Source organism: Lytechinus pictus, chromosome 3 (genome assembly GCF_037042905.1).
Source record: "Lytechinus pictus isolate F3 Inbred chromosome 3, Lp3.0, whole genome shotgun sequence".
Taxonomy (NCBI): domain Eukaryota; kingdom Metazoa; phylum Echinodermata; class Echinoidea; order Temnopleuroida; family Toxopneustidae; genus Lytechinus; species Lytechinus pictus.
Genome location: NC_087247.1, coordinates 12,962,328 through 12,978,987, shown reverse-complemented (window position 1 = coordinate 12,978,987; position 16,660 = coordinate 12,962,328). Strand labels below are relative to the sequence as shown.

The 16,660-nt window shown below is 35.9% G+C and overlaps 1 protein-coding gene across 1 annotated transcript; it reads right to left on the bottom strand.

The window, feature by feature from the left end:
- Positions 1-384: 384 nt before the first annotated feature.
- Positions 385-16,476, bottom strand: LOC129257804 (polyglutamine-binding protein 1-like). Its single transcript, XM_064096409.1, has 8 exons — positions 16,088-16,476; positions 10,774-10,881; positions 9,333-9,459; positions 8,266-8,324; positions 7,457-7,569; positions 5,759-5,861; positions 4,710-4,782; positions 385-3,922 (listed from the first exon to the last, which is right to left on the bottom strand). The coding sequence occupies exons 2-8, from the start codon at positions 10,850-10,852 to the stop codon at positions 3,778-3,780; spliced, it is 699 nt and encodes a 232-aa protein (XP_063952479.1). The 5' UTR covers positions 10,853-10,881; positions 16,088-16,476; the 3' UTR covers positions 385-3,777.
- Between the last annotated feature and the right edge of the window lie 184 nt (positions 16,477-16,660).

Below are 16,660 nucleotides of genomic sequence, written 5' to 3'. Positions count from 1 at the left end.
AAAAAATTGCGATACCAAATTTTGATCAGGATCCTACAGAGTCTGTGAATAAAAAAATTAGCAATTTTGAGGCAGTATGAAGTTGATTAGAGCAAATGTTTTATTTCATGAATAAATTAATTCATTAAATGAAAAATCTTATTGTTTAAAAAAATTAACCTTACAGCCTTGTAGATTATATCGCACACTACCACCGTGCAGATTTTTGCGGCGCTCACGCGATCGAAGGCCTAGATATCAGGGGGGTGGAATCCACCCCCCCCCCTCGACTGTGAGATGGGTCCAAATAACCCGGCTCATTTAGGGTTAATGTACTTATCCTTCTGATTTCTTGGATACCTCTATTCATGATCACAAAATACACAAACAAAAAGAGTAAACATATCAGGGAGAATTTAAAAATATTTATTCAATGACAACTGTACAGCTCTGAATTGTATCTGCAATTAAAAGTTAATTCACATCCAACCTGACATTGAGTGGTTGTGCAAATGAGACGCTTAAAATAATACAAAGACAAAGTAAAGAAGGTTTGAGAAACAGTAAGTATCTGTAAATATATATATTTTCAAATACAAAGATCGATTGAGGATTTAGTCGGCAGAAACTCTGGTGTCACTGCTCCCACATACTCTTTTAGAGTCAAGACAAAATATGCCCAAATTATATCTTGTAAATGCATCATTGTACTTCGAGTGTTGTTGGGCATTGTCGCATTATATTTGAATGAGAGATTTGTTTTCTATAAATATATCAATATGCCTCTTATCACTAGCATAAATCTTCCAGTACCATTTCAGTAACTCCAAATTTACTGCTGAAAAGCCATTTTAACAAAATGCCCCACTCTCTTGCTTAGAGTTAATTACCCCGCCCTGGCTTTGTGTCTCAAGCTCTAGGTGTCTTTAGGTGTCCCGAGTTGTTTCTCTGGCCCTAACACTTAAAAAAAAATGGAATCTAACTTTCATATCAATTGTGTATTTATCTACAATATACAATATTATATGGCATTGTGGAATGTGTACTGCAATCAAGGGACCTGCTAGTTTTTATATACAAGTGGTCTATAGCCAAATTCAAAAAGGTCTTTCAATTCTATCAAGGTAAAAACCATGAATTAAGCATATATCTCATACAAATTATGCTTATTTAATCACCTACACTGAGAAAAGTCCAATTATGAATGCACACATTTGGCAAATGGTAAACTCATGCTTGAATGAAGTGCGATAATACCAGAAATGTGCAAAGTTCATGATTTTTTTTATTATGGTATAATAGAAATCACCTTTGCAAATTCTAGCCCATGTGCATACATGTATTACCACAGCCTTGCTTATAGGGGTCTTGGAGAGAGAATCTCCCGCTTATTAGGTGTTCGGGCATGGAGTCTTGACTATTTTTTCTCTTTATGGAAATATCTCTCTGAATTGATCCTGGCACACACTCCAAGTAGGTCCCTTTATTCTGCAAATCAAAATTTCTTTAGCTGTCAATAAAGCAAAAACTAAATATTTTGGTGATAGGTCCTTTTCAAGCTCTGCCCCACATCTCTAGAATTCTCTTCCAGCTTCCCTTCATTCTATCCCCAATATCACATTGTTCAGATCAAGATTTGAGACTTATCTATTGAAAAAAAAGCACATTCAACACAGTTCCATTTACAGTGACTTTGATATTTTATTTTTGTATATGATTTCTAATTCATGTTTGTTTGTATATTTCAAATTATCTACATTGTTATTAAGCATTTGATATGAATCTCATGAAAAGTGCTATATAAGATTAAGTTGTTATTATTATTATCTTATTATCTTCCATGCCACTTTCTTATCCAGAATCATTTGAGACATCGCCTTGGTGAGAGTGCAAGTCTAATGGCACCAACACATCTATTTCTCACCTTTATTTTCTGAAGTGCATAGAGACATATTTAACACGTGTTATGCGCTATATAAAAACGGACTTTTATTATCATTATTGCAAGATGTGTGATACCGAGGCTTGTTACTGCCTAGTCTGAAAGATTCAGACTCTGCTTCGTTAGTTGTTCCGCTGGACTAGGTCTTCCTTCACCACACCTCCTTAAATAGACTGAAAATGTTCTTGCACTCTGTACAGAGGACCGAAGCTCCAAGTTAATCAATTGTTTTCATCAAAATATGGGTCTATGATGTATTGAAGTTATTAAAATAATCAGACGTTGTTCCGATGTATTAAAGGGGGAGTGAACTCTGTGTGGTCTCTCATTGACTGTGTGTTATAAATACATAGTCTTAAAATAGACATTTTCAGATATCTACTAATAGTACCGAGAGTGAATTGACCTATAATTGCATTTGTAAAGAGAAACTAAAATGTTTTGAGAAGAAAAGTAATTGTTTTTCTACTTGGTAACATAATTATTGCGGTATAAATGTATAGAGTAGATAATAAACATGTTATCATTCAAGCAGGTCTATATTACTAGACTACACTAGCATTACGGGTCAGGAAACTGGCCAGGTATGAGTAGTTGAGGACTCGAGATGGCGCTATTGGTTCGTATCTGCTTTAAGCACTATATAAGAGCAGAATATTATTGTTAGGCTGATCTTTTGGTCAACGAACAGTAGAGATGCTGGTCTGAAAGTGGGATCGTCCCACTTTGCAGGGACTGTCTCAGTTTTCAAAGATTCCTCAACAAAAGAAATCTAGGAATGTTCATTCACCTGTTAAGTGCTGACACCAATCAAGTGCGCTAGTCAATGTAAACATATCAGGTTTCATAACAAGATTAATGGAAGACGGCAAGTCATGAAAATGTTCTTGCACTCTGTACTGTACAAAGGACTGATGATACAATATTTTTCATCAAAATATAGGTCTAGGGTTGATTGAAGTTATTATAACAATCAGAAACTGTAAAGCACTTTAGACGTCGTTCCGATGTATTAAGTACTATATAAAAGCAGAATATTATTATCATAATTATCAATCTAGCATTCAATCCCATCTCTGTGCAATTTCATTAAAAAAAACATAAGAATCAATGTAGTAAAATCAGAACCCTGTTTTACTGGGAATAATCCACTGAACCTTTGGGCTAGCTGTCTGTGTAGCAGGACAAACCAGAAAGGTCAATATTTTTAAAAACTCCTCCAAACAGACGGATTTCGGCTGTCTAGATACTGCCCTGCACACTGATAATAATAATGATGATGATATTATCACGTTCTTTTATAGCGCACAACACATACATGTAGCTATGAATGCCTATATGTATCTCTTTCCTCTACTCACAGGCCAATCACAGGCTAGTTAGACTGTAAGGAGACGGGAGGGCATCAGGTGTTGTACAGAGACAGGTTGATCAAATACAAAGGGGGGGGGGGGGCATTTCATGAAACAAATATTCCGTTATTTTCACTGAAAAGCTGATATAAGCTACTGAAATGCTTGCACCCGTTTGGCTAAGAACAAATCAGTCAGTTTCCATTTGCTTCATGAAACACTCCCCTAGTGTGTTCTACCAATGACAGCCTGATCCAAACGCTGAAGATTGTACCTTGAAACACCACTGACCAAGATGCCAGCTTGAATGTGCACTCCTTTACATGAATATTTACATACACAATTAACATGATCCAAATACATCCAGAGAGTAGAGTGTCTTTAAAAGCTCTGATATCCGATGTTAAATTGGTATCTTTAAAGCAGAGCATCTCTGATAGTCCAGTTCTCGAGAGTCATTTGCTCCATACTCCTGCTCAAGTCCGAAAGGTTCACTGCATACGTTCATGTGTTAGCATTGCCTTTATTAGCTCTAAGAATAGCGCCAGGACTAGGATAAGGTCTCATCTGATAGAGAGGTCCATTAGCAGTTACATCGACCCCCGTCTTAGCATCTTGATGTGATGGTAACCCACTGCTCCAATTACCCCTGCATTGATTGTAAAATAATAAATATTTCAGTATTAATTATCATTATATCATTGTCACTGTGCTGTTATAACCTCTTCAAAATCTCAAGATTTAAAATCTTGAGGAAAGCTCAGAAGAAGTTTGATATTTAAGAGTTATGAAGTTAGTAGCAGCCTTCTTTTTCCTAAAAAAAGAAGGCTGCTACAGGAATAAGACTATTTTCAGACAAATATGAGGGTGCCATCATTGCTCTATTTCTAAAACAGCATTTTCTGAGCTGCCCTAAAAATGTGTAAATTTTGTGCTACAGGGTTTTAGCAGCCCAGCAAAGTCGTGCATCCCTACATATTTCTAACTTGAATGCAATCAGAATGCTCTGAATAATGCTAAAAAAGATTTAAAAATATCACTATATAGATGCATTGTAAATATACTTCAATGATATTTGAGATTTCCACGAACACTTTGAATGTTCTTAGAAAGGATGGACCATGTGATGAATATAATAGGAATTGCCTGAGAATTTTTCATATCTACCGCACTCTGAATCTCCCCTCTAAAACTTGTTTTTTGTTTGGGGGGGGGGGGGCATCAGGGATTACATATTTTGAAATGTAAATTTTCCCCAAAACTATACCCTGTATATACAATTCCAATGACAATTAAATAATCACTTTCATAAAATGGACTATTAAAGCTTAATAATAACAAACTAGAAAATCAGTACACTTTTTTTATTTCATACATGAAATTCAAATAAAATATAAAACTAAGCTTCCAAGTAGCTGATGCAAATAGAAAATTACCTTGGAGTATCAGAATAAGCTGCAGGGTCCATTGGATCTAGTTCATCATCTTTCTGTCGCCTACTTCTAGAACCTACACAAGGAGAGCAAAAACAATTACAAAATACTAATCAATTATCATTGCTCCTAAAGATTTCCATGCGAATCACATTTATTAATTTCCTGTATAGGGGAGGGGTATAATAAAGAATCTCAATGTATTTCATTATAGAGTATGAAATTTTTTTTATCTCATGACCTTATCATGACAGTATAAGTGATTTAACTTTAAAATAATAATGGATTAATGTACATGTATATTATTGCAGCATAAAAACTTGGGAGTTTCATTCTGCCTATTGTTTGCATCATCATCATCATAATCATCCTCTTCACCATCATCACTACCATCATCTTTATCAAAATCCCAATCACCACAACCAATACCATCATCACCATCACCATCGTTATCATTACCATCACCATTACCACCATCTCCATCATCATCAACATCATCATCACCACCACCACCACCACCACCACCACCACCACCACCACCACCACCACCACCACCACCACCACCATCATCATCATCATCATCATCATCATCATCATCATCATCATCACCACCACCACCACCACCACCACCACCATCATCATCATCACTACCATTATCTTTATCACAATCACTATCACCACAACCAATACCATCATCACCATCACCGTCGTTATCATCATCATGACCATCACCACTGTCATCATCACCATCATTATTACCATTAACATTATCACTATGTTGATGATAACCATTATCATGTCTATCATTTTAACATTTTCAAAATACTGTCAAAGTATTCTGGCAAGCCTAGAAACGTTTTGCTTTCCAGGTTTCGGTCATTTCCTTTATGCAAAAAAAAAAAATGCTCTACCTGTCTCAACTACATGCGATATTCAATATTTTCTAAAATCATAAATGAATGTGAAGTTTTCATTTGATTTATTTTGTGTAATTTTCACAATGAGTTTTATCAACATTGCCATTAATACAAGTGTCAATTTTTTTTTTTTACCTCTATGATCTCTTCTTGACCTTTCACCTCCAGACCTTGGTGGGGGGTTCTTGGGAGGAGGAAGTGGGACGCTGGAAGGAATCACTGGTCCAATCTCCACCTTCTAATCAAAATATAACAGAAACAGTCATGAATCACACAGTCAAGACACTTTTGCTCCTTCTGTTTTACAGAGATGTGAGTGAGCACGAATTAAAAAAAAGGCTTGAAAAAGCTGAAGGGTGGTGAAAAAAGCTAAAAATTGAAAGTCAATACTTTTGTTCACAGGAAAGCACAAATAAGCTGCAAATCAAGAGCAAAAATAGCTGAAATTGGCTAAAAAGCTAAACTCCCACTCCAGTGCCATTAATTTCTTTGACAATAAAGAGCATAGGGTTGGAACTAGGGTTGTTATGCAGAACAATTGGATGAGATTTGGAGATTAGAATTTGGGAGGATTTACAAGTTACATCAACTTATGTGGACATAGCGCACATCTTGAGAGTGGAGCGCTAAACCCTTGTATCAGGGGGTTTCTAGCTCTCTAGCTCTCTGGGTTGCAAGATGTTCTCTAGTTGGCATGTCTGGATTTTTGTCTTTAATACACAGCATTCATCCATGTTCTAAGCAAACTTCCTTGGGAGCAAATGTCACTGGAGAGCGACATGGAATTGAATCAAATGTAAGCTTTTTTTTACAAAGTCATCAATATGATTTTAACTCACTCATAAATAGTTCTTTTTAATTACCACAGATTCAATCACATTCCATACTGATCAACATGACTCTGTTGTAATCTAAAAGATAACACATTCAAAAGGCTGTGTGATTTTCCTTAACTTTCATCTATATGTGGCTTTTATAAAAGGCAATTCATAGTTTGATTAATCTTTGCTTTTTATTCGTGGATTGCCTTTCAAAGCAGACTAACCATGACTGACATACATGTATTTCATTCATTCATTCATTCCCGTTCTTATAAATGGCAGTTTATACTTTAGAACCACTTTCGCTTAAAGGGGAATCCAACGCAAAGAAAACTTGTTTTTAAAAGAAAAACGAAAAATCAGACAAACTGATAGGTGAAAGTTTGAACAATATGGTGGTGGTGGTGGTGGTAGTGATTTTTAACCTGATTGCTAAGAAAGCATGAATGCTTGTAAGCAAGCAACCAGAGGACCGACGGCTTAAGGTCCTCTCCGAGGGACCTGGTAATGAGGATTAATGCCTTACCAAAGGGCACTAGCGCATCAATTGGGAATCGAACCTGGGTCACCGGAATCCGAAACCCCCGCTCTACTGACTGAGCTATCGCGCAAAACAATAAGAAAGTTATGAATTTTTAAAAGTTGTAAAAATTGGGTAATCACTATACCCATGGAGACTTCTAATTGGCTGCATATGTGATGTCATATTGATGTAAAGCAAGGACTTCTCTTCTATGTACTCAAATACATAAAATGGCTATTTAAGTGTCATTTTTTCAAAAGTTTTACTTCAAATTATATTTTTCTTTCATGGGGACATAAAACAATATACTACCTGGCTTGTATTTAGGTTACTGCCCCAGGGGAATGGGCACTTACAAGAATATTGCTTGTCCAATTTCTTTCAAACTTTCACCATTCTGTAATATTTATTTTTCTCCTTTCTAACACATTTTATGACCAAGGCTGGATTCCCCCTTAAGTTGGAATTTGCATGTCATATCAGACTAACCCTGTCAGGTGGCTCCATGCCTGGTGGTTTGGGTTGCGCTTCTCTCAATCTTATCCTCTTCTCTTCTATCTCTCTCAGTTTCTTGGCTGACAATGAAATGTTTGCCTTGGAATCTGGAATAGAAATGAAACATATGAATTATACATGTACATATACCTTTCCTTCATTAAAAAAAAATTCAGTCCCTTCATGAATGATTATTACTATGCAGTCTGCTAAGGCGGTGATGGCCTATGGTCTGAGCGGGGGCTGCAGCTTTTCTCTAGGGGGTCTGCTGCTGTTTCGCGGGACATCAGCAGTTTGTCTGATGCAGGGTACTGATCACAGCCATGCTTCAGTATTCATTAAAATACGCATTGCTCGCCTTTCTCCTGGTAGCGTCAGACTCGTGGGGGCATGGACGGAAACTGCGGCCTCTACCTGAATTGCAGACTAAGGCATTGACTATTGAGACTACCTCAGTGGATATCAGGCAGTTTGGAAATTATTTAAATCAGCTATAAAGTGCACCCATATCTTTAATAGTGAAGGTTAATTATGTAAAAAAATATAAGAAAATAAACAATATACTCCTAGTGTTTGTTTCAAATATAAAAATAAATCTATAAATTCAACTACCATAAAAGGTATTTCTACCTAGTAATAATCTCATTGAGATATGAGTCTTTAAAAGAAGTATAATTTTCATAACGTTACATCCTTTGTATATTATGCATTCATAATCATAATGGAAATAAATATTCTTGTTTGGTAACAAAAGAATCAAATATTAATGCTTAAAATGAATATTAATGCTACATGAAACATACCTATGGGGGAGAGCCATGAAACCATATCTGTGTTGGAATCCCAGTAGTAGAAAAATCCACTGAAATTGAATAGAAATACAGAATCATAGTCCAAATTTTCAAATCACAATAATCTTGTCTCTGCAACATTTGACAATTGCCTTAGGCCTAAACAGTATTAAGATGAATACTTGATTTAATATGCATGATTTATTTGGGAGAAATTATCACACTTTGCCGATTGTAAAATTATAAACAGGGGGCCATTTCATAAACCTGTTCGTAAGTTAAGAGCGACTTTAAGAACGATTGGTGATCTTTTCTTGTGGCAAATGGTATACATTGAAATGTTCAATGGCGATGGTTTAGGGCGTAAGAAAGGTTCACCAGTCATTCTTAAAGTCGCTCTTAACCCTAAAAGGACTGGGCTATTTGAGACGTATTGAGGACTGGGGGGGCCATGATGGCCCCCCTTCTTATCTCGGCTGCCGTTCGCGCGATCGCGCCGAAATTTGGCACGCACATTCTTTTTTTTTTGAAAATTGTTATTTTTTAATCATTACGAATAAAATATGCAAATTTATTCATGAAAAACACTATTTGCATATTTAAAACCCTATTTCAATTCAAATTTTCTTCTTTTTTACCTTATGTATTTCTTTGTTTTTTAGAATTTCTTATGTATTTCTTTGTTTTTTCATCTTTTGTATTTCATTGTTTTTTTTCAATGGGAATTATTACAGACCATTTAACAACTAAATTAAACCCTAAATTAATTCAGCAGACCAATTAGAATGAAAAATAATCACCCTTTTATGAATTTCATCTCCCATAGACTTTGTACACAAAGGATAAAAATGATCCCGTATGTCGCGAATTTGGTCTCAAAAGTTGCGCGAGACTTCAAAGAAAAAAGTCATAACATTTTGCCAACCTTGGTAAGTAAAATTATTCACTGCCGTAGGAAATTTTATTTTGAGTCATGGCAAGCTAAATCACTGTAAAGCTAAGAATCTACTCTTTACAAGTTCGTTTCTGATATAGAAAGTCACAATTTCTAGGGAGACAAATATGGCCTTCAGACTGACCTTGGAGGATCTTTGACCTTCCACCAACCATGAGGTAAGCTGTCATTGTCAATGATAATCTGTTCTTTGCTCAAGTCAGGTTGGATGTCACCGGAATAATCTGCTGCAATGATTTCTTCTGTCGGATCTATATATACACAAATTTGAACAATATGATATAATTGTCATTGACGTTCTTTGCATTGTTGGGAAATTATCCATGAAAAGACATTAATTATTTAAACCAAGTGATAGTGATGTCAGTTAGATATCCAACAGGAATAAACAATGATTTTTTTTTTTAATGTAAAAAAAAATGAAGTATTAAATTAAGAGTAATCAAAGAAACAAACAGCAATATCAACCCGATTATTTACTTGCCTTTAGTTCAACCAAAAAAGTAAACATAAACGGATGGATCATACACAAAGGCCTCTGTTGTGGCTTTAACTCTTTGGCATGTGCATATTATGAACCAGTGACTGCCCTGAATTGTGTTCAAAAGTAGCATGAGATTTACTTTGAAAATCACCTGGTAAAAAAATCAAATGAAAAGCTCTACTTAAACAATTTAGGATTTAAGCATAAATGCAATACAATTGAATAGGCAACATTTATTGTCAAACAAAATCAACAGAAGTAAAACAGTGTTTAAAGATAGCCATGGATTGAGCGAAGCTAAAATTTATACTGACTGGTTATATCCACAAACTTTTCAGTAAATATAAGAGCAACAGGAAACTTAACATTACTGGGAAATCAAAATTATTCTTGGAAAATCACATTAAGATGGCATCACAAGTTGCATAGTCTTTTAGATAATTGAGCAAAATGACGACAGTAGTAGTAAGAACATTTATTTGTTTTCTTTCCTGCAATTCCTGGCCCTGTAGTTAGTGAAATCTACTGGTGGTAGCCTCAACAACAAACCATTGTTATAAGCAACTGAATTCATACATTTAGGGTGACTTAAAACTTATCTGCCATGTACTCAGAATATTCATATTGGCGAGTATAGCCCCCATCACACTTATTCTGAATCAAGCAGAATTGGCCCGAATGAAAGGACTATTGTTCGACCACCAGTCGGTCATTTAAATCTACTTCGAACAACTTTCGAAAATACCTCTCGAATGTTTTGAACATGACCAAAACCTTCGGGACGGCCAAAAGAAATGACAAAAATATTTCGAATGCACTCAGAATGCAGTCAGAATATTTAGAATGCGCCTAGAATGTCCAAGAATGTAGCACAAATTATCAATCTGACTCCATTGCGGTTCATTTTTACTAGTGTATGATGATTCACCTGGTCAATTTACTGAATTTCAACTCCAGTTTGGTGAATTCATAAGTTCCTCCCAAAAATTTCTAGATTTTTTAAATATTTTTTTTGTTCCAGCTTCTGCTTGATTCCTGCTGATTCCGAATAAGTGTGATGGGGGCTTAACTTTGATTTTACCATTTTCAATATTAGACGAGTCAGCTCTCAAGATTCCCCTCTTCTTCAAACGAGCTGCTAAAGCAGGCGGCAGGGACATGGTCAGGCTTTGTTGCTTGGATGATTATACTGGGAAAAGAAAGAAGAAAAAAAAAAGTATGTATGTTAATGTATATAATACATATATTTTCATTTTTCTGACATGTAGTAAATGTAGTATTCTGTGAATCAGCATTTTCATTTATTATGAACCCATGTAAATCATGTAGGTTGATATTGTAAACTCATACATTTCAGCCATTGGCTGCAGTATGTGCATCGTCGCTTTTGAAATAAATAGACCATGAATCAAAGTATGTTGGGTAGACAGACAAGGACAGAAAGGTCCAAGAAGAAATGACCATCTTTAAAGAGGAAGTTACCCCTGACAAACAGTTTATTGTAAAAATAGTAAAAAGTATTAGCGAAGGTTTCAGAAATATCCATCAAATAATAAAAAGAGTTATTAGAATTTTAATTATTTGGTTTGTGACATAATATGCAAGCAACTTTCCTACATACAATGATCGTATGGTAGAAAATCAATGAAATTTCATTTTCTCAGAAAACTTAAAATGGTTTTTACTGTACATTCAATATATCAATAGACAAAGCATTTCACGCCCGTTCCTTAAAAACAACAAAAATAATTCATCAGAAACCATTCAAAAATTGAAATTAATGCATTTATTATTACATAACATATGGGGCACCTGCTCGTTTATGATGTAACTAATCAAAAACTAAAAATTCTAATAACTTTCTAAATCTATAATGGATTTTCCTCAAACCTTCACCAACATTTTGTGCTAATTTTTACAACAAACTTATTTCAGGGTGGACTTCCCCTTTAAACTTGGTAATCCGCTTAAGCCCATTAAAAATATTGGGCTTCATTTTTCCTCTCTTGTACTTTCTCTTTCTTTCTCATTCTTCCACCCCCATCTCAGTTTCTCACTTTCCTTGCTTTTCATTTTTCCTTCTCATCCTCTATTCCTGCTCAAGGGTTCATTACATGCCACAGCGCACAGAAAAATCAAGCCATAGTTAGGTACGCCACTGATAATTCAAATCTTCATCCAAATCTGTTGAAACTTACCTCAACATAAAGAAAATGTGTCACCCATTACGATGATGCATTGATTAAGACATATGATGAAGAATAACTCAAGTTATGATTTTTTTAAGAAATGATTTCTAAGTATTATCCATTCCGAACGAATTGTCGACCATCGAGTATCAATCACCACCGCGCATGCGCATTCGGGGATTGCCAATTCGGGGCAGAGATTTTACATCGCGCATAAACGCTTCTCGCGGCATGGTGACGAAGCGTAAGTGCGCATCATTTGTGAATGAGATTGGTCATTTTCGCGGCGCTCATAAATATGCATGTGCGTTCATGATACGCATATATCGGAGTATTTTGTTGTTTTGCAAGGCACAGTGTGCAAGACGATTGATTTGAGACTTGAAGTTAATTTCACATGTTTTAACTAGATTATCTGAATTACAGTGCACAATTACGACATGGAAGACCATTGGGATGGATTTCAAATATAATATGTAAGTGAGTTGATAACATTTGGTTTTGCATCTTTCTTTTTTCAAGTTGTTTTGAGATCGAGAATTTTTTCTTTCATTTTAATCATCATTTCTTGTTTCTTGTCTGTCCACCGCAATTTTTTGTAGTCCTATGTTAAATGTTCCCCTTCAGTACACTGATGCCTGAAAGTATGAATCCGAAAAATGCACCCCCCCCCCCGCGTTCATCCTTTCTCTCGATCCCTAACAATAACATTAAAAAGGATAATAACATAAGCTGATACTAGATAGAGTTTTGACAAGTTATTAAAGTCGTTTTTTTTTTTTTTTGGAGAGGCGGGGTGGGGGGGGGGGTGATGTAATTCCCATTCCCCCCCTCATTTTTTGTTTTTATTCGTGACTTGATATCCTTGCCTTTACGTGATTTCCTATGCATGCTCAATCCTTGAAACTTTACATAATTTTAAAATATTTTTACAGATCCATAGTACACCATACAGAACTTTTTTTAAAGGAGCTAGTCTCAAGTTTGTCTCTCTGTTTTGTTTCCTTTTCTGTGAGTTCCTTTCTTCTCATTTTGTTCCTCTCCTGTACTAACTTTACAACCATTTGCTTTTGTTTTTGCTCCTCTAGCCTCACTTTTTCCCCAATTTCATTGCATTCATTATTTTGTTTTCTCTTTCATCTACAGGAAATTTTTGTAGCCAGGAGGCTGTATCATTTGATGAAAACATCAGTTTGGATTCGACCTTACCACAGAAATGTTAGGGGCCCTATGAAGCATTGCATCCGCTCTGCCAAACTGCCTCTCACCCGAGATATTTGTAGAACTACACGATGCACTTTCTGCAGCAAGATCCAGCTAAAGTTGTGATGAACTAGCATATAATAGATTTCTTATATTCTTAACATTCATCATTCCAGTTCTTAATTGATATTTCAAAAGTTTAATAAATCACTTTACATGCATTTAATATATTTCTTATATTCATACCATTCATCATTCCAGTTCTTAATTGATATTTCAAAAGTTTAATAAATCACTTTACATGCATCATATTGAGCTGTACACTGAATCTTGCCTCATAAGATCATTTGGCTTCAGCTCTACATAATACCCCCCCCCAGCAATAAAAAATGAAAATCTAATAAAACAATAGAGCTGCAGGCAGTAGCGTACCTAGGATTTTCCACAGGGGGGGGGGGGGGCAAAATCGTCCGCCCAAAAATTTGACAAGCAAAAAAGTCTTCAACCACAAATAAAGGATTTCGTACTTTCGGTCTTAAACTTCAAAGGAGGGGGCCACCGGTGGCTCATCAGGGGGGGAGGGCAGGGATACGTCCCTTGCATGGGTTGTGACTCGTCGGGGGGGCAGTCTGCCCCCCCCCATAGGTACGCTAGTGGCTGCAGGTCCACCCACCCATCTGTATCAACCATTACCTCCAATGAGAATACCTAATTTTAAATTTTATTGAGCAACTTCATTAATACTGTTAAAATATCCAATTTATATTTTTATGTGGAGTTAATTAATGTAACCAATGCCAACAAGGAAAAAAAATAAAATGAATACTTTCATGTGTCAGTGTGGATTTGTCATTTCTTTTTTTAATTTATTTTAATATTCAGATCTGTATGTGTATCCTTTTTCAACACTAAGCTATGTTCCTTCTCTTCTCTACTGCATGTGCCAAATTGTTTGTTTTTTTGCTCATACTTCTTAAATAAATCATGAAAAAATTACATAAAGTCTAAATAAAAATATTTAAACAGACATACAAGAAAAAAAGTGTTAGTTTGGGGTGATAGAAAATGTTAGAAGACAGTTGGGGGGGGGGGGTGAGATAAATCAATTGTTTCTTTCTTGTCAATTTAAAAGCTGCAATTCACATTTGTGAATAATTAAGTAGTTGGTAGAACAATTCCTGCTTAAAGTTGCAGTCTGAATGGAATGCAGGATCGCCAAGAACAAAGCCCAGAGGCAGAGGTGGGGTTGGTTTTTTTAAGGCGGCATTTCCATCACGCTTTCTTGGAGCCACAGATATTCGACGGCTCATGCAGCCCAAGTCTGTTCATTGTTGGGCCCCTCGACTTCAGATCAGTAAGTATTGCCATGCTCAAATGGAGGTAAGAAATTAATCTGAATGAAAATAAAAATATGAAAACAAAAGAAAATTAAAATGATAATGAATTAAATTAGATCTAGGCCATTCATTTTTAAAATAATAAAAAATTTAAGTTTGATTAGGCCAAAAGAAATCATGTTACATGAATTTTCAACAGAATATAATCATCAAATAATAAATCAAGACTAAAGTACATTACCTAAAGTAAAGGCTACAATTAGGTTCGAGAAGATTCAGAAAGTTGTTGCGTCATTTGCCATTTTTTTTCAATATTTTATTCAATCAAAATGAATGTGTGTCAGTGTGGGATGTATTTCTGATTTCTACATTTGTGTCTGGTTTTCGATTCCTAATTTATAAAAAAGAAAAAGTTTTTTTAAATCAAAGAAATACCAGACATATCACGGTAGACGGTCTGCTACACAAATTCCAATGCGCAGGACTACACACCGCGGGCAACCAAAAACCCTAGCAGCCGCCATAAATTAGCCCGCGAAACGCGTCGCCAAACTTCCCACGAAAATCCCACGAAACAAATAGCAAGGGCGTTTAACATTCGTCCGTGGCAAATGGTGGCAAGAAATGCTGCCATGAATGAGGTAAGAAATGAAAGCTTACGACTTCAATTTTCGAGTAGCATATGTATTTTTAGCGTAATATGTCTGATAATTCCATGAAAATAACATATAATGATGATTTGATGCATAAACTGTACTTACAGACTGTTTTAGTGCAATTTTTGTTCCGATCTCGACCCTCCGTCGCAAGAGCTTACCGTGCAGTATAGCTGAATGCATTGGGAAGATGATGTCATCGTTTTCATTCCCATTGATATACGTTTACCATCCTAGACAGGAGACTCAAGTAGGGCTTGCCGTTATTGCTCGCACCGGCTCCCGAAGCAGCTTGTCGCCATTTTCGTACGCGAAAATGATGACGCGAAAATCGCGCCCTCTCGCGCTAGAGTAGCGTACCTACCATAGTAAAGTAATTTAGTACTTAGTAGTCGTATGTTGTGGACACCGCACCGTGCACTAGATGTGGCGTCGCAGCACGCGCGACCCACTGGATAGATATCCACTGCCAAGCGTGGTTCTTTGTGTGAGGTTAGTATACTAATACTAACCTTGCACTAGTGTGAGTGATTCCTGCCTAGCTTATTTTAAATGAAGCCTAAAAGTAAAACTAAAAAGTTAAACTTCAAAATTTACACTAAATTAAAATTTTAACTTTTTCTTCCTCATTTTTCTAGTCTACTTTTCTGTAAGTTTCTATCTTTTCTTCTTTCTAATTCTATCTCCCCTCAGCTTTTCTCTTCTTTGAGCAAAAGCCAACGTCTGTTCGCGCATTGTCATTACTGTGACTGTCCATTGCCATTTTTTTTTTTTTTTTGATTGATCGATTGAGAGCTGGCGAACGCGGCTTACTTAATGACGATAAATTCAATAGATGGGACTGAAGTGAAGATAAATGAATATTAACACAGTCACAACAGAGTCTTTGTTTATGCAATTCAGTATATTTGCAATTCAATTGAATATTCAATTTCTTCCAAATTCAAGATTTATTGCAGGCGGTACATTGTAAAATCAAAATGTGAGAGTGAAATCGTAAATAGACCTACCTTTTGAGTCCTTTTGGCAAAAGTTTTGGTTTTAGACCATCTGCGAATTTATGATATCTCTGAAAGACCCAATTGCAAAATTAAATTAAAGGACATCACAATTCACATGCGTATGCACAGTGAAGCTCGACTCCCGTAGACTCTAGCTGTATATATCTCTCTACATTCACCCTCTCACAGGCCATATTCCCATCCAAACTATAGGCCCTATGATAGGGCCCCTATCTTATTTTGAGTGAGAGTTTGTAAAGAAGTATGGCTTATTTTTTATTCATTTATTCATGGGCTAAAATAATCTTGAGGGGCATCACGTGGGGGCAAATATTTTACGAAAATGTCTTCTTCTTCTTCTCCTTCTTCCTCCTCCTCCTCTTCTCTCAGAACGGACCACCTTCTGGTCGCTAGGAAGCGAATTTGGACCCCAAAATAAAACAAGCACATATAATTTTGTGACAGACTTTGAGATACTTATTTAGAAAATGAATATACCTACAAAGGCTACATTATTTTCCTCAATTTTGTTTTCTTTTCTCCTTTTATTCATGATCATGGATTTTTTTCCAGTTATTTTTT

Coding starts and splice junctions, on each gene's coding strand:
- LOC129257804 (XM_064096409.1), bottom strand. CDS start 10,852: ATGTCCCTGCCGCCTGCTTTAGCAGCTCGTTTGAAGAAGAGGGGAATC. Junction 4,783..5,758: donor GTCAAGAAGAGATCATAGAG/GTAAAAAAAAAA, acceptor CTCCTTGTGTAG/GTTCTAGAAGTAGGCGACAG. Junction 3,923..4,709: donor GCTTATTCTGATACTCCAAG/GTAATTTTCTAT, acceptor CAATCAATGCAG/GGGTAATTGGAGCAGTGGGT.